This window comes from Xylocopa sonorina, chromosome 5 (assembly GCF_050948175.1).
Source record: "Xylocopa sonorina isolate GNS202 chromosome 5, iyXylSono1_principal, whole genome shotgun sequence".
Classification (NCBI taxonomy): domain Eukaryota; kingdom Metazoa; phylum Arthropoda; class Insecta; order Hymenoptera; family Apidae; genus Xylocopa; species Xylocopa sonorina.
The window spans coordinates 1,876,569-1,895,667 of NC_135197.1; the positions used below are offsets into that span (position 1 = coordinate 1,876,569).

General features: G+C 40.4%; 2 protein-coding genes across 14 annotated transcripts in view; one reads left to right on the forward strand and one right to left on the reverse strand.

The window, feature by feature from the left end:
* Positions 1–298: 298 nt before the first annotated feature.
* On the reverse strand, positions 299–14,153 carry Gbeta13f (guanine nucleotide-binding protein subunit beta-1). Its single transcript, XM_076895117.1, has 7 exons — positions 13,648–14,153; positions 4,403–4,902; positions 1,893–2,038; positions 1,503–1,796; positions 996–1,197; positions 669–885; positions 299–440 (listed from the first exon to the last, which is right to left on the reverse strand). Exons 2-7 carry the CDS (start codon positions 4,457–4,459, stop codon positions 334–336), a joined length of 1,023 nt encoding a protein of 340 aa, XP_076751232.1. The 5' UTR covers positions 4,460–4,902; positions 13,648–14,153; the 3' UTR covers positions 299–333.
* Positions 14,154–16,529: 2,376 nt separating this feature from the next.
* Positions 16,530–19,099, forward strand: part of Sei (potassium voltage-gated channel seizure) — a 105,021-nt gene continuing 102,451 nt past the window's right edge. For 12 of the 13 annotated variants that reach the window (XM_076895086.1, XM_076895088.1, XM_076895091.1 and 9 more), the window contains exon 1: positions 18,201–19,001. In XM_076895086.1, coding sequence (XP_076751201.1) covers positions 18,926–19,001 — 76 coding nt within the window. In that variant the 5' untranslated portion in view covers positions 18,201–18,925. Of the gene's footprint in view, positions 16,610–18,200; positions 19,002–19,099 lie in introns of those variants that run through there. The other variant, XM_076895087.1, reaches the window with a different exon arrangement.

Genomic DNA, 19,099 nt, shown 5'->3' on the forward strand with positions numbered 1-19,099 from the left:
GCCGACTTTGCCACGCCGCCAGGTTAAATCGACGACGCGCCTTCGGTAGTCCTTCTTGCCACCACAACCCAAAACGTTCTTAAACTCGCTGCTGCTACTGCCGCTGCTGTCGTGGGTTTTTCTACTGCTCTTGCGCTTGCTATTGCTGCTGTCTGGCGGATGTCCAAACTTTCGGATCAACGTCAACTCCGGCGAACCTGGCGAATAATTCGCCTCCGTCGAGGACACGGACACGCCGACTTCGGTGGCCAAGTGGTGGTATTTGATGCTTATACTGTACGCTGATTTGCTGCAGTTGGTTCTTTGGAGGAACGTCTTGGGATGAACCCCAAGTTAGTTCCAAATACGTAGGAACGAGTCCCAGGAGCCCGTCCCTACTGCCATACCATCTTCCGTAACGCCGAGGCAAGACACGCGATTATCGTGACCGGCAAGAATTCCTGTAAAATAACAATGGAACACTTCAAAATAGTTCACATCTTACTTTCTAGATCCTCTTTGCACCATACAACACGTACGTATTTACAAAATTATGAATGATTACTGCGAATGCAAAATCTTGCATAAATGATACAAATGAAAGCAAATGGCAATGTAGAGAGAAGGGCTTAAAATAAAATTTCTCTTCTCTCAAATAATCAATTTACAGTATGAATGAATGAACATACCAGCTCGTTCAGCCTTCATGGAATCCCAGACGTTGCAGTTGAAATCGTCGTAGCCGGCTAGCAATAATCTACCGCTCTTGCTGAACGCTACGCTGGTGATACCGCAGATAATATTGTCGTGACTATACATCGCCAGTTCTTGATCCGCCCTAATATCGAAAAGTCTGCACGTTGCATCATCTGAACCCGTAGCGAAAGCGTGTCCATTCGGAAAGAACTGAATAATCAAAGGAAATAATTAGTATTAAGTACCTCACCAACTCGTCTCCTAATAAAATACTCATTATGCCAACTGAGAAATTCATGTTTAAAAAATGCTCTCTTTACCGTAACAGCGTTTATATCGCTCTCATGGCCCGGGAAAGTTTGCTTGCAAGATCCTTCACGAATGTCCCACAATTTTGCGCTGGCATCGCACGCACCAGAGACGAATGTACGGGTATCCGGTGCCAAGGATAGGGACATTACATCGCCTGTGTGACCAATGAAGGAGGTACACTGTTGGCCAGTTTCGATGTCCCACAGAGCACTAATTGCGGAAAAAGACACAGTATTTAGTGTACAATTTACATTTCTACATCTCGAGAAATCGTATAATTACCAACTAAAGGAAGAGAAAAAATAGAGCCATAGGGGAAAGGATGGGGTAGGTGGAATATAATTTATTCGCCTTTACGATTTCATGCGTAGATCATCTTCCTAATTGAAATAAAATGGCACGCTTTTAATTCCAACAGATCTGGTCCATTGTAAATTAAGTAAATCAAGAAGTTTTACGCTGTCAATAAAAATACTTAGCGTAACAAATGTAAAAAATATAAATGTATTCCTTACCATGTCATGTCCCCAGAACTAGTGACAATTTGGTTGTCGTCATAGAATCGACAGCAAGATAAGTACCCAGTATGACCTGGGAGTTCTCTGCTAACTCTTACATTTCCTTCCCTAGTTTTAAGGCTATAGATGGAGCAAATGTTATCCAGCCCACCGCAGGCTACATAACTACCTGATGGCGCGTACGCACAAGTCATTACCCATGAGGAGCGCAACGGGATCGCGTGAACTTTATTGGTGGTGTAACTATCCCAGACGATCAGTTTTCCATCTTGCGATGCTGACACCAAGTTTCTATCAATCAAAAGGAACAAAAGCGTATTACATTTCCGATTCCTGATCAGTAAAAAAGATCGGTTGGAGGGGTATGCTTGCGCCTTGGACAACTACCTTGAGTCACTGCCCCAGTGCATCGCGTAAATTTTAGCTAGATGACCACGAAGCGTGCGTCTTGTACGCATCTGTATCCGACCGATAGGTTCCATGCCCGACGTGGCTTGAACCAGTGTCGTGTCGCATGCTGCTTTCCTGGCATCCTGAAAAATGGAAATAAACAAAGAAATGTACAAAAGACCTCATCCTGTTTCTGAAGTTTATACTACTTCTAACATGAAATTATTGATTCTAATGTTTATATGTGGAAATTAATTAGCAGTAATTGATAAACGAATATTCGAAAAATGAACTGTGTCGATAAAAGCGAACACGGAAATTTGTCCATTTCATCTGTTAGAAAGGTCAAATAGCACGTTTAAGCAGAAATTAGAAGAAAAGAATTGGAAACGTTTCGAGCTCCCCCGACTGACTTTCCAAACGAATTACAATGTACTTAAACGGGGCATCAGTAACCGCGTTTAGGAATCGCTTGGAGTACTCTAATTAATAACTGCTTCGTGGCAACGCACGAAAGTGGCCGTGTCTCCGGTAACTTGTTATCGGACTACACTGCACATCGAATTATTTTTGAATCGTTGCATCGAATGTCAATAAAGGGATATACGCTCGATGCGCGAGTACAAATTACTGAAACGCTGTTGCAATGAGGATATTTAAAAACGAACATTTTTATCAGTATTATACAGGGCTTTCGTGTGAAACCGTGCGTGTCCAGCGGTGCGTGTAATTTCGCGCGTACACGAGGGAAGAAGAAAGAGACGGACAGGTGGTGAAATGAAAGAAGACGAGAAGTGAGTAAGCGAGATAGAAAGAAAGAGCGAGACGGATAGCGCAAGAGAGAGAAAAGGAACGGTGGCGTATTGATCAGAGAGAAGCGACGGTTATGCCGCGCCCTACCACCACCACACACCACATCACTACCCCGCTAAGTTCCACGTTTCCACCACCATACAAGCGGAGGACCCGCCGATTCCCATCGATGAGGACTTTCCAACGGCAAAAGAAGAATTTCATTCGCGACGGATCCACCTAATCGACGGTGATCGTTCGACGGCGGGGAATGCCGGTGAAACGAATTGCTAGGGAATCGATGGGCTTTGGGAACGATTTAATTAGGCGAACCGGTGCCAGGAAAAATATGCACGCGAATTGCTGGTACGAATCGAGGAGTCGATATTGTTCGATCGTGCACGAGTATAATGTGGGTCGATTTAGTGGAGAGTCGTAGTAGATAGAAGTAACGATTCTCTGCTGCTATCTTTTTAAACGATTTTTTGCACAATATCTAGTGTGAATGTCAATAATATAGATTTCTAAAAATGTGTACATTAAATAATTCCAAATTGTAAATACATGTAAAGATGATAAATATGAGTTAGAATAGTGATATAATAAATAAATAAATAAATAAATAAATAAATAAATAAATAAATATATATATATATAATATAATAATTAATAATCAAAGGATAAACAGGTACGTAAAAATATTATTACTTAAATAAATAATTGTTGTCAACTTTGTCTTAACCTCTATGTTAGAGCTCAAAACAAAGAAAACAAACAAGAAAAAAAAAGGAAAACTAAAAAAATCGCTGACTCGTTACGGGGAGAATAGGGGTCGGTTGTTTAATGCCAAGTGCACTTCGAGCCGAGAGACGCCCTAGACTTCTTTTCTGTTAAAACAATGCATCGCTGTTGCATGTAGAACTGTTGCTTTGTCCTCGATACTTTAAAGATTGCCAGCAAACACAGGGAATGTGTGAAAGTGCCACACAAATTTCAACTATGGGCCGAGCCTGTCCAATAAATATAACAGTCTAACGAGATTATTAGTGAATCGATAGAAGGAGCGATACGCTGGAGAAAATGTTCAGCGACAGAGTTAAACAAGAACCACCGTCCGCTACTACCACGAGCCGTTATCTTTTACGGTTTCTAGATAAATTCATTGACAGGAAATTGTCGCGATATGGAATTCCGTACCACGCGGTCATACTTGTACGATCATAGTTAATACTGTGAAATGAACAAACCGTGCGAACTAGCTAGTACTGGAAATCAACAATCGTTTCTAAGTGTTCTACTTTGGATAACTACAAATGACTGTTCTTGATTAAAACATGTTTTACAGGATAATGAACTTCGTACCTAACTTTGCTTTCATTCCGTTAATCCTCTATAAGTGGAATTTTGTTTACACATGAGAGAAAAAAAATTGAATCAATAAGTTGATTACTTTTGTTCGATCATTCATTTGAACAGGAATCAATAATTGTCATGAATAGACTGTTCTGCATGAACATGGTGATATATAACAATGCTACAATAATAGATGGGTAAATAAGATAAAAATGTTAAAATATTAATTCCAAGTCGAATAGATTTTGATTATAAAAATCGTTGCATCGCGTAACTGTAGCTAAAAACTATTTTAGTTATTATTATACTATTTATGTCGAGTAGAGATAATGAAATATATATAAAATGGGAAACCAACTTACACGAATGGCATTTTTCAGCGAGTCCGCCTCCTGACGAAGACTTTCAATCTCGCTCATGATGCCTGTCTAATGATACGCTAAACGTGAGTACCCCGTGAAGGGTGGAAAAGGGTGTTTTTCTAGGAGGAAAGCGGTACACCTCCAACGAAGCCTAGAATGTGATTTCTCAGGAATGGGTTAGTCCTATCTCTCGTGCCTTCTCGCTCGAAGGTAGTTTGGGGCCCACTGTCACGCCGTCGACGCTTCTTCCGATGGCCAATGAATGTGCTCGAGCTTTTCACCACCAGGAACGAGGAGAGTAAAAAGAAGAACGAGAAGAAGCCGATCGAATCTCCTCCACCAACGGGGTCCTCCAACAGCCTTTCCCAGCCCTTCTTTCTGATCTGTTGCTGTCGCAGCTTCCGTTCCTACCGCTACCACCGGAACCAGAGCCAGTCCACCGCTGACTCTCCCGCCCCACGCGCCAGCTTCGACACCTCGTAGCGAGACCGTTGCCACCCCTGAAAACAGAATCACAGAAATTATTTGGAATCGTCTTTCAATTTTCTAGTTTCACTTCTTTAAATCAAAAAAGCAATTATGAACAGTTTTTCTTTTTGAATTACTAAATTTTATATCGAACAGCTTGAAACAAATTTCGAATCTGATAATTATTTTTGTAGTAGTCCGTTCTATAAAAAAATGTATATTCTTATGCAATGATTATTATATTTTTATCGTTCTATTATCATATGTCATCATTCTTTTATTGTTGGGTACAGGAAAATAGCTTCCTCAATATCCATGATTAAAATCAAGGTTTAATTTTTTAATTCTGTGCATATTACATTATTCTGTTTATATATTATTCTGTTAATATCGGAAAAAATATTTCGCGAAACGTGTACGCAGCATTATATATACTGTATACATTTTAGTTTCAATCTATGAATTTTCGGAAAACTTAGACCCTTCCTATTACAATATACCTGACTTACAATCTTCCTTAAGACATCGAACATATTTTCTTTGATTTTTCATCAATCTGCAAGAATATTCACGTTGCAGCAAATGAATAATTTCACGAATAAGTTTATTTTTTAAGCTGTATTGGAAGTTGGTGGCAACGAGCGTCCTTCACCTGTAAAAGGTCTCAAAATCCGGGGAATCCGAGGGTTGTCGATCCAACGCAAGGTGTTCTCATTTTCCGGAACCGATAGAATCGCCCGGCGCATGAGCAAATACGAAACAAACTGTAACATCGAATATCTCGGGAAAAAAGAAAAAAAAGAAAATGAAACATCGAAGAAAAGAGGGAAACTCCACCTTTGATTCCTAACGAACAATTTAAATCTCCAAACATAATAATTCACTTCCCAAAGGAACCCCGAAGGAATCTCGAAATAACTTCGTGAACAATGAATCGAAAATTCTCAGATTCCTTAAAAAGCAGATATACCTTTAATTTTCATCAAATTTATCAACGAAAAGGGAATACAGGTTAGACGACGAAAAAGCAAAAGTCCGAGGACTTACCCGCTCCGTCCACTTTCCACTCCTGTCAGAGCGTCATGAATCCCGAGCAAACATAACCTCTCTGGGAGCAGGGTTCGTGCAGAAGGCAAAGAGTGGCCTCTTTGAACCCGTGGTCCTCCGCCAGATTGCGCCGTCGATGGGACGCCAAGGAATTGGCAGAGAGTCACAACCGATGGTCCAGAGAAAACCGGAAGAAAAGCACTTTCCTCTACCAGGTACCGGACACATGCACGCACACGTACAAGAACCGGTGAAGTGCGCCCATTGGTGCGAGCTCTCTTTTCATGCCGCGTTCACAGAACCGTGGAAGCGACGAATCGATGAACAGTTGGTGGCTCGCCCCACTGGTCTCTCTCTCTCTCTCTCCCTCCCTCCCTCTCTTTTCCTCTCACGCACGCTTTCACCCTCTCCAATTCGTTTCTCTATCCCTTACCATCGTTACGTGTCTGTCACACGCTCTATAAAGATATATGCGCACTGAGGGATTCGGTGTACTATTTCGTACGCGTGGAAATTCGCAAAAAAAGGAAGATAAGGAAGACACGATGAAAACTGGATACACAACCTTTGACACGGTTTCGAACCACACCCAGAGAGGACGTGGTTTCGAGAGAAGACTGTCTGGGCGGATAAAACGACCGAGGGAAGGGATAAGCGACGCTGGCGCCACGGCGCCCGTGTACCGGCTGACTACCGGCGACGCCACGACGCCATTGTCGACCGTGTGACAGGTTGCCGTTAGCGGTGGTGAGTTCTCAAATCGTGGTTAATAAGTTCTTTATTTGATTCTTCGAGAGAGATTAAGGATGGATGAGTTTTATACGAGAAGTAATTAAGACAATTAGAGGTTTCTTGTACGAATGAAACTAATTGTTACTTTCTAAATATTACGACTTTTTTGCAAAAACATGCTTGAAACTGTTCCTTTTATATTACAAAAATATCGAGGATTTCTTTCGCAGATATCCGTGCTGCCATTCAGAAAATTTGTATATATATAACAATGATTCGAACTTTTTTTAATTATCTAAAAAATAATGTTATAAATTATATTCCGAACGATTTAGACAAAGAACTTAATATTTATTTAAATATATAGCTCTCCTATCATTTAAAAAGTTGTGGTTTTATTGTTCAACACTTCAGTCAGTCATCTAAATATAATTTTAAGGATAGACATAAAAAAGAGTAAATTAATTGTAATCACGCATCCATTCTTAGGTGCTATATTGACTAGCTTAATACGGTCAATCTCTTGCTTCAAAAAACTTTACAATTTACGTTTTATTATCTTTATGGCAAATAAGATAGTTGACTGATCCAATCTTGCAGGATACAAGGAACGTTCGAAACTGACTAAAAATTAGATAAAAGGCAATTTGATACGTTGCCCAGAATTCGGAGTATCATTATCATTGCCCGTTTCAGGACGTCGGTTTATGCTAAAAAAAGACTGTCTTAATCTTTGAAGGGTTCATACGACACGTCGACTACTAATATGACAAGGCAAAAAAAACTAAAACAAAACGTGAGTATATATAATATGTTCATCATCCGAGAAACTGAGGACTGTGTTCACCTTTTAAAAACTCCAGACTATGTTCAAACTCGCATTTAAGACATCGCACTAACAATCGTCGCTACTAGAACGAAATATAAGAATGGATAATTACTCATTTAAAAGTCATCAGATGAAACGTAAAGCTTCAAGCCTACTGTATTCGACCTACATTCCGTTGATCTGCCTTATCAAGGATGTAGAGCAGAGAACATTTTTCTTCATACCATACGCACGAATCGCACAGTTTTGCTTAACTGAAATTACACTAAAATCTTCTAGTATGTGATTCATATGAAGAGAATCCTAACTGGCACCTCGTTTGAGATGTCAGTAGGCAAAGATGTGTTAAACATTGAAAAATGGAGCAAAGGCTGGCAAAACTATCTATAGAACTGAAAAGACTTCTATCATTTCCATCCCTAAGTCTTCCTATACGCGTTCCCGGATGCGCGAATGGGAGCAACAGTTGAACCACGCGGGTCAACGTCCAATACGGTCTCTCTCTCTCGTTCTTCCTCTCCCCATCTGCTCCAACCTGGTTGTATACAACCGCGAGACCGCCAAGTACCTCACACCAAGTGTATACTTCGTCCAAGTCTCTGGCACGACCCAACGGTCTTTAGAACGACGGAAAAGAATGGGAGAAGCCACGAAAGGTCTAACCCAAAACAGCATGCAACGTGTGTCGATGTTCGCCGTTGGAATGCCTGTTGGTGTTGCACCTGCCAACGACTCCTTGTGCCAACGTGTACTCGTTTATACCTTTGTTTCCATGCAACACAGGCTGTGTTTACTTGTTCATCGTGCTTCGATGTCTCAAGCCATTTTTGATTGGCGAATTTATTAACAGGATTTGTGGAAAGAATTACCATAGAGTTGTATGCGCATGTAAACATTTTAAAATGAAGAATAACTGATGTCAAAAAATAATCAATATGCACAGCAAAAGAATCTCGGTTATGGTTGTTCCACATAGAAAGATAGATCAGATAATATTAATGTTTTTTGCTTTGAAAAACGATTTAATCGAAAAATAAATTGCTTCCTGAGACAATTTATTACGTAACTGAGTAAATACAACAAAGAGAACGATTATGTGTTGAAGAAGCGATAAAATGGGTGCGAATGATATTAATTACCAACTGTTCTGAAATAATGCGGGGGACTTCGTTACCGTGAAGCTGTCTGTGTCTACGAAATGATATCGCAGCATTACTGATGACTGTAATTCGCATCAGCACGGCCTACTTTTTGAAGCGAGTATAGAACTGGCGACCAGAGGATCAGCTTACAACAGGCGCGGTTGATTTTTAGTCGCGTTAACAAACTTCTTATCAACTTCAATGAGAACAGAAAAACAAAGGTGATGAAATTACTCGGTGCGCTCACAAACAACCACTATCAATTGATTTACACGAATCGTACGACTATTGCCGCGCACGTGCTAAATAAGAGGTAAGAGAATACTTTTCACGCGAGTCTTCGACTTTTGGCATATGGCCTCAGAATAGTAGGTGCGTGCAGAGCACGTTGGCTGAAAATAATCTGTGACGCAAGCAGATCGATCTATCAATCAATCTGCAAACTGCATCGCAAAGGGAAACACGTGTCCGTTCTGTCTCGACGCCTTTCACTTTTTAAAAACTCTTCAACACACCATAAATTAAATCGAACATGACCATTGAGTACATTTAATCTATAGCTGCGATAGATCGTTTACAAATACTTTATAGACCTTTGTTATAAACACACATCAAGGAAATAGTACTTAATGCCGTATAATCATCGATTACTGAGGTTGAAAAATACGTTCAAAGTGTTATTAACCTGTTAACAATTCGAAAAGACCTTTGTAGTTTGTTAATTTAAATAGGACATTAATTGTTCTTGCATATACATTTGCTTTTTTCCATCTTTGCGATGCAATTGCAACCTCAATGTTATAAAAGAGAAGCGTAAAGCGTGGATTGACATTAATTCGTTCCTAGGACAATACTCGTATCTCAGAATGTGCTAGACGAAGATAGCCATAGTGGATGGTTCACGTAGGTCGATCGATGCCATATCTTTGTCATAATTATCTGTAGAAAAAGACAAACGTATGAACCCATAAAGAGATCAAGTCGACCAAGTATCTAGAGCTGTAACATGACTGCAGGGCAATGTACCTTCCGAAATTCATACTTTTCCAGAGTAGCTTTTAGGTTATGGAGCGACTATATAGTTAATAGGACAGGGGAGAACAAAGAACTATGAAAGTCGAATAAGATGGAATAGGATGGGAGATAGTTTGAGGAGAGCAGGTGAATGACGTCAGAAGGCGTACCGTGACGTCAGAAAGTAACCTGAATATGGAATTTCCGGTGGGAGGTTTTTTCATCCGTAACTCTTGATATTTCATACCTTCAGTTGGGTTAGTTAAACTTTTGCTCGATTTGTCTTAGATCCCAGTTGCAAGTTTAATCGTCTACGTTTAAATTGAAAATTATATATTTTATCTTCTTCTTAATTGTACCACTGCATTTTATACCACCGCAGTCTAATGTGTATTTATAAGAATCATTAATTTCTGGATTTTAGATTTACATAAATTGTGATCAATGGTAGTTTTTTGTATTACAATTGAATAAGTAAGTTCGAAGATATAATTCTAGATTAGTACATGCAAATATAAGTTAATCGGATTTAAGACAACGGAAGATGTTTATTTGTAGTAGATATGAAAAATTAAGTTCCCGGCGCTGCAAACGGTATCACGCGAATGTAAATACGTGTTAAGAAATTAAGACGCAAATAGATCGTTTCTCTATTTTTACGAATCACAGTGACGTCAGAAGAAGAAGGGAGCGAAGCGGGCATTTGAATGTTTGGATTATCCAAGATTCCAGAAAGCTCATGGACCAGTTCAAAGGAGGTCGGATTCTTCTTATAAAGGCAGATACAATTCCTTGTTCAACCTAGTCTGGTACAATCACGACGTCCAACTAATTAATCTTCTTTCGGTGACTAATCCTTTTTTCGCAACTTTCTTATTTTGTGCCTTGAAACGGAATCGATTAATGTTGAAGAAAAATAAAGTAAACATAGATAATTCATTTATGGTCAAAAATATGCATTTCCACTATTTTTCAGAGTTGTTTAGTACTCTGAGGTACAAATCGATTATGCAGCGGAACAGCCTACGTTAACAACTCGAAAGTGTTCGACGCAAACTCGACACAATGGTGAAATTAAGAAAAGCTCGGCAATCATCGTATCAAATCAACAACCCTTTCTCCGCGTGGCTTGATTTTTACCGGCTTGTCCACTAAACAAGCAGACGAAGGGTCAATTCGTGGCAGCCGAGGGGAACGTATAACAGGACGTGACTACGTAAAGGTGAGGAGGGGTTGGAGGGTGCCAGGAAGGAAGGGAACAGGGGTTTGCTAGTTGTAGACGTCATTGGCATTACTTTTGCATCGAGTAAGTACTATGCGACCTACTAACCGTCCTGCGATACGCGATCGTCGTTATATGCAAAATATTTTGCAAAATTACATAAATATTATCTGCAAGAATTTAGCCAGGTGAATGTATTTACGAATTGGAAAATCTTATCATTTTCGATGCAACATAACAGTTTGCATATTTTCAATTTCAAGGGAACATAAATATTTTTTGTATTTATATAAAGATTAATCTTTACATAATATTACAGTAATTAGTGGTAAAATTCTTGGGAATAAATAATAAGATGAATTTCACTTAAAAATTAATATTTGGTAACTGTATTACATACGTAGGAAAAGACATGCGTAAGAAAGAATAACGGTACAAAGAATGTGGCACTTCTGCTGCTTTAATGACAGTCTGACTAATTAGGTCAAATTGGTTAACCAATTATTTCGATACTTCTATTTTAACGAATAATAAGTACGATTATTCACAATTGTTGACTTCAAAGCAACACAAATGTATATCTATATGTTCGAGATAATAGGTGATCATCAATCTTTATTAAATTTGTTTCTGAAGTACGAAAAGGTATATAGGGGAACAAAACGTAAACTCCCGATGAAACTTCCAATGTGAAACGAGAAAAATTTATTTGCACATGGCGGCGTTTAATTCGCGGTAATCATTCATGATATATACGTATAAAGTTCATCCATCGACCATAAGATATTTACTTGTATCCTCGCGATTTTGCGGTTATCTGCCGGATCTATGAGTCACTTGCAGTCGAACGCAATCGATGTCTCCCCAATCGAGAGTGCAAGACCGATAATGGATATTATCGGCGTCGTATCTTTCAAGCGGAACGCTGTCAATTGAGCCAAAGACACGCCACTTGTCTTCGAGGCTGCAACGACTTCATATTTCGAACCAATTAAAGACGATTAAGACAGCTGCTGCAGCAATTGGCCGGCCAATCGCGACGCGGCTTCCACCGCGCTTTGGCCAACGTCTCCTTTCCTTTTCCTTTTTGTCACACTTTGTCGGACTACACGCGTTTAACGCATTCTTTGCCCAGATTACAAGGAAAACCTAACTGTTTTCCATGTAAACTTCGTCCTCCCGAGAAATTACCGAGACAATTAGACTTTGCTCTTTGTTTGAAAAAGCTTAGACACTGCGCGATTAAACAGACGACGCTTATTTAACCGATGAACTGATACCCACACCCGACACTGCAAAATTTACCTTTTATTTTAGAAGCGGAGATGAATGGAAGAATATTTCGTGGAATTCGCGAATTTGGAAGAAATTCTTTATTTGGCGTTGCTCTGAATGTTTATAATAATTCAAGGTTCCCGATACATTCGATCGACGCTGCATTTTGTTTGTCGTTCGTTTCTGACACGTGACTTATTGGAGATGTAAATAACGTAAAATTTCCTTACAAGCAGGGAAAATAAAATGTTAAGGCGCAGTAAAATAAAAAATCGTTCGAGTTGTTTTTTAAAGCTGATTATCGTAAGAACGAGTCATAACGTAAATACCGTTGTGGCAATTGTTAGTAACGAGACAAGACTTCAAGGTAAAGAACATGTGACTGCAATTTTCTTTAATACTGTTTACGATACGTACAAATGCAAACACTTTTTTATTTGCGTTTGATCGCTACTTAAAGATATCTGTGACATCTAGTGGTTAGCCTCGAGCAATAATTGGAAAATGCATTCGACGATGAAATTGTCATATTTTTTGAAGAACACGTGCACTTAACGTACAAAACTACGTCGTAATATTTTTATCTCGTGGATTAATATATTTGTAAAGGTTCTCGATATTTATGAGATACAGCGCGCTTATTCTCATAACAATTTTATTTTTCCACTCATATAACGCAATGTTCTCTTTATTATGCTGGTTGTGTCACAGGCTAATTCAAATAAGTTGATTCGGAGTTAAGTAAGTGTCAACAATATTTCCCGTCGACTGAATTTCGCGCCATCTTACCAATAATTCCTACACTGAGTGGCCAATGACTTTTCTCATTTTTCAAAGGTAAACGTTAAAACGACAAGTTTTTTTGTTAAGGATAGATGAGAAAATAAAAAGAGATAAAAGTGTAGTAATTAGATAAATTAAAAGTAGAAAATGCAAATGTACAATAAATACAAGACAGTGACATACATTGGCAAATAACGAAATACGAACGCTTGTACCGTGTGAATTAATGGTTATTGATCCCTTATGCAAATTTGCGGTAATCTCAGATATCTTTAGCGGAGTAAAAGTTTTGGAAGCTGTAATTCAATTTGCATAATCTGAGGCCACTTATCGTGAAGCAAAGAGCTTTCGCTCTTGCTCTATCAACGTTCTGAAGAATTTCTGAACGAGGAAAGTTCAACTTAAGCAGGAAGAATCTCATTACCGCGGGAGCCGGCAGTGACTCACGTCAAAAAGTCGATAACTAACGATCGCTGAAATTCCTCCGAGTCAGACGAAAATATTTTCAAAGAACACTAATGCGTTAGGCGACTAAGCACACGAGGGAAACGCAACTGATATTAAAATAACCGCGATGACGGAACAGGGAAATTTGACAGTGTAGCCTAGGCGGTCGCCATGTTGGCTGTTCAGTTCGAGTCGAAGGGCTATAGCCAGGGCCACTCGTCGCAATGACATTCATGTTTAATCAAAGTAAAAAACTTTTATCATAAATAAATGCTAGTAATCATACCTGGAGCTCCCTAACGGAGCCTACGTTTTCCTAAATTCCCGGCTCGGTGTATCGGCCTCTCGTAACCACGAACAGCTCCTCTCTCTCTCTTTTTCTCTCTCTTTATCCCTCTCTCTCTCTCTCTCTCTCTCTCTTTCTCCCTCCTGCTGCGGCGGGCCTTCTTCCTAGCCTCGACTTCTCACATCGATGACTGTGCACTTTCCTTTTCACACCTCTCTGTCTCGAACGTCGAGAAACAGAACAAACGCACACGGTGACGACGCTTTAACGACAAGGACGAGTCCGTACTCACCACGGGAATGTCTCGCGACACCACCGTGACTGCCACTACGTTTTAAGGTTAACCGTCACTGAGTGAACTGGAACGACGAAAACGTTGCACGGTGTATACCGTGAGCTATTACAACGAGTCGAACAACACAACGTTTAAGCGATTGTTTTCATGGATAAAAACTGCACGAAGCAAGCGGAGCTGCTGTTGCTGCTGCTGCTGCTTCACGGCTCTGGCGGGCGGCAGGGCGGGGCTCCGTGCTTCGAGTCCCGTAGACCCCGTATACCCCGTACGAAGTCGCCGGTCCACGAAAATGCCCGAACACTGTGGCGACCTCTTCGGTCGTTCCCGCGCCCCGCCATTTTCGAAGTGCCAGTACGACAGCAGACAAGTTTTGTGTCAACAATAAGCAGTCGCAAATTGTAAACAAATAATAAGTAAGAATCAACTTTTCTAATAGCCATGTTTTCTCGAACGCTGTTGCACTTCTTATATATATGCACACTCGTAGTATTTCCTATATTTCTGGCGTAACTTTGGTAAGGAGGAAACAACTTATAATGAGCTGCTCCATTAAAGGACCATGGTAGTGTTTATGTAGAATTATAGAAGATGAAATATAGTTGATATAAAGCTTTATTGGCACGTTCAAGCCTCAATCACATCATTAATTTTATACACGATAGGAAGTACTTCTTATTTGAAAAATGAAAAATGAAAATGGAAAAGAAATTTGACTTGTTCAGAATTAATGAAGAAAGAATTTATATCTTATTTTCTTATATAAATTATAAGAAATATTTTTATAAATTATAAGGAATTCAATAAATCTTCCAATTATTTTTAACGTTAGATTTTTTACTTTTTATTATGTTTGCACGCACCTCGTATTCGAATTAATTTTTTTTCATCCACTTGTATCTACGATTGATTAAGGAAAATTGTGTCGATAAAATAGTAGAACGATTGTATCAACGGTAGCTTCTTCAACTTAATATCTTCACAGTCGAGGGTGATATCTTTTTACAGCTCGATTTCTGTATGGTATTGCCTCTGAACGGAAGGTGTCGAGAGAGTCAATACTTAAATAATACTATCGATAATCCATGTTTCCTCGAGTAGTACATATTAGACCAAAGGAAAATTTAATTTCTAACATAACTGTTTACGTTTTTTCAGGAAGAAAAAAAGAAGAAATTGTAGCTAATTGAGGCACATTGAAGAGGTACATTGGCAGAAAAGTTTTCACAGCGAGACCATTATTCCGAGATTCTACGCCTCACTCCTTTAATTACCTAGTCAGTTTGCAAAAGGGGTAAGTGTTTCTCTCCGAGACATCTACTTTTCCACTGTACGCTACTTTTGTTGACACGCGATAGTTCGTAACCATATAAATTAATTGCATATTCGAGCGTAAGTTGTAGTAAAACTCACTACTAGTTACACTGAAAACAACAATGTGTGTTGTTATATCGACCGACAGAAAATATGAACTGAAATAAACCAAACGTTACAGTTGCGCGTAACGAATATTTCAGCTTTTAATCGAAACATTCAGTTACATAACGATAACAGAAACTTTATTTTGATCTAGCTCAATATTCATATATGATGCTTAAATTGCCAGAAAAATGCTCTGCTTACCTTATATTCTTTTGAGTACACGTTCTTATTTTACAAAAATGTTGAAAACAGGAAACAAGAATTATAACATTAAATTCAAAATTATTAGCAATTGCAATGTCCAATGCAATATCAGATAACTACAAATTAAAATTTTTTAAGAGTGACGAAAATAAAGTAATTCTTTATTAACTATACTTTCTTGGAGTTATGTTTAGTTATTTAATCACTTTTCCTGATAAAAATCTTATTTAATAAAATAAAGTAAATAATAAAACAATAAAACTCTTATAGGTACATGCTTTACTATACGATATAGTTGTTTAATTGTTTAATGTTACTATAAAAGGTATAAGTATAAAGCTATTTAAGATTATTCGTTTATGCTTTAGTATTTCTATCATTACTATATATATCTGGCTGATGAACTACATGCAAAATTCGCAGAAAACATATTTTCACCAGCGCTATTTCTCAAGCTTTACCGATTTTTAACAAACTTCCATTCAAGGAATTACAAGCTTTTCTCGCATAATCAGACACAATAATAATATAACGGAGAAAAATCAAGTTTGAAGTGGTAGTCTCCATTTGCCGGTTCCATTTTCTCCGTCCCACTTTCGTGGCTTAATCGTTTTATCAAGCGAGAACAAACCAGCGCACTAATCAAAGCAACATTTTCTCCCATTCTTTCGGAAAAATCCACATTACTCGTAACGTCACTCCTTGGCTATGCACTAGGCCGGATTCCAGCGGAACGAGGACGACACGGTCGCAGAAAGAGAGGCAGGACCTTATCAATATTATCACTGGCTGGCGAGGGGGTATTATAGGGCGGCGTAATCGGGTGGTGAGTGACGTTGGTGGGGACGACGCGACGACGCAGGCGCTGCGGACGACCCCCCTAACGTACTATCGTCGCCGGCGTCGTCTTCGTCGTCGTCGTCGTCGTCGTCGTCGTCGTCGTCGTCGCCGTCGCTGAGGGAAACGTCGGCCCGTGGGTACCTCCTCGTATTTTCAGTTCCGACCGAACGACGGCGACTAACGAAACCACGGATAATTCTTACCGTAAGGAAGCGACGACTCTCGTTCTCGCCTCTGATCCGGCGTTACGCTTTGCACGCGGATTCCGTAACGCCTCTTACGCCGGTAGACGCGCCGATTTCCAAAGGTGGTAGCAGCACGCGGCAAAAGCAACAGTGTTTAAGGAGATACGATAAGAACCCCGTGATACGGTGCCGGTTGTTCAATGTTACAGTTCCCGATCATTTCTGTTGGAACGTTTGTTTAGTCAGGATATATTGAAGAACCTTGAAAGCACGGTGACGTGAGAGCTTCGATTTTAGACCTGCGAGGTGTGGTGGCCAGGAGAGGATGTAGTTGTTACTCGAATTCACAAGTTCGTTGGTACGTTGAACATCGTTCGAGGACGTGGGAACGTAGCGAAAGGATACGCGAGGATAAAAAACGACAAATTGATTATCGTTTGGTTGGCTGTGGTAAATTGATGATCGAGGAGAATGCGAGTTACCTGGAACGAGAACCGGAAGATCGTTAGTAGAAAGAATTCATAAAACAGTGATTTTAGGTGGGCAGTGTCAGTGGTTGTCGCCAACAGGTTATACGAATCAATGTGTGCTTCAAGAAATATCAAGGGAAGTAGAAATCCCTTGTTACGGTCCATCCAGTGATTATTGCGGAGAATGAAGAAAAAGTATAAAAATAGCTGTCCCCGAGTCCGAGCTGAAATGCACAACCGCCTGACGACCCCCGCGAACTAGGACATTCGAATCAAGGGAGTGAACGTTACGACATATTATCGCGAGCAACGATCGCGGTGAACAAATCAGCATACGGTTTGGCATATTTCATACGAAAACGTAGCCACACAAATCCACCACGTGCCTTTCTCGTCGCGGTAAACTCGACATCCTGCTTTTTTTTCCCTTCCACGATTCCCCTTCGATCGTTTTCTTTCTACCCCACGCGGCCATGATAAGCGCGACTCCCTCGTTTCGGCCGATCCGCGTTTTCGTAGCCGTGAAACAGGTGTCAGCGTTCGTCAAGCTTGATCGTTCGTCGACGGTGGTCCACCGTTGAACCCGTAGTATCAACGAGACGCACATCAGGCCTCCGAGAACGTTTCCCAACTATTCACCTGACAACATTCGTGGAAATGTCCGCACAATGCACTCCTCCGAGACGTCCACTGTTCGTTCCTCCGGACATAGAGAAGTTTGACTTCGAGTCAACGAGGTCGAAGCTTCTCCGATCGCACGGTCAGCTCATAGATCTGTCGGAGGATGTCCGAGCATCGCCGGTGCTCGCGATACATCGTCCATTGGCTGTCTTAAGAAATACAAGGGAACAACTCGAAGGAATCAGGTTTTAAGAAGCAGAATTAATCGTCGAGTTCGCGTAACCTGTGATTCGAGGGAACGGAGTCAGCGAGACGCGAAACATTGGCCAGAAGTAGAGAATCTTGGTGCACAAACGAAGAAACATCTTAAATCATCAACGAGACCACGACATTTTCCAGATTCCTGTTCTAGAATTCGTGGGAGCGCCGTGTAGCGCGTGGTATATCAACTATAAATAGATGTTTTCTCGCGTGGATTGTACGTTTTAAGCCTGGCAGACATTGGAACAGAGTTTCCAAGACCGACCTTCTCCGTATACTTGGATCAACCCATACGGAGGATGAACCACATGTCGCTTGCTGCAGCCTGTTCAGATCTTTAGATACATCTAAGTAGACGAGTACTGGGTCCAAAAGGAAGTCGAGCGAAGACATCCAGCCTTCTTCTCTAAGGGGGCGAAACACGTATCGACTCTGTCCACGCAGCTGTATATGCGAATTTTTGTACAAATTAAAAATACCGAGAAACAACGAGAACGGATTATTTGGAAGGACGTTCCTCGAACCAATAAGAGGCGAAGGCACGCGCGTTACACTGTTAAGTGGAACGTTTTTCTTTTGGTCACTTCTCTGCGTTTACTATTTCACTCACCGTTTCTACGTACACAAGGAAGACTATAGGGTGGAATAAAAGAGGAACATCGACCGCGTCGTCCGACTAACGACTACTCGTTCATTTTCCTTCTTTTCTTTCTTGCTGCTGTTCCCTCGCAAAGGGCGTAAAAGGTCCGGGAACGGATTGTGCCGAACCGTCGCGACGCCGATATTAGCTGGTGCGCTTCTCTTTGTCCTCGACGATCATTATGCTCAACTCGTGCTGTGCTTTTTTCTACCGTGCTTGTACGCATGCTGCGAGTGTTTTTTCAGTGCTGTAGTGTTACGCGTTAACTGTTAAACAGGCTTAACGAGCCTTCGATCGAACGCCAAACGTCTCATCGGCCCAGCTACCTGGGAATATACCTGAGATGCCTGTTAGACGAGGTCACGTGGCGCCTAGGACAACGATCATCGAAACCATCATCAGGAAATTTGATACTCACGGTGAGTTTTTATGTCGAACGGTAGGGGATGATCAATTAAAATCGAGTGGACTTTATTGATTTTTCATCAAATTTCTGACTCGCGAAAATTTACTTGGA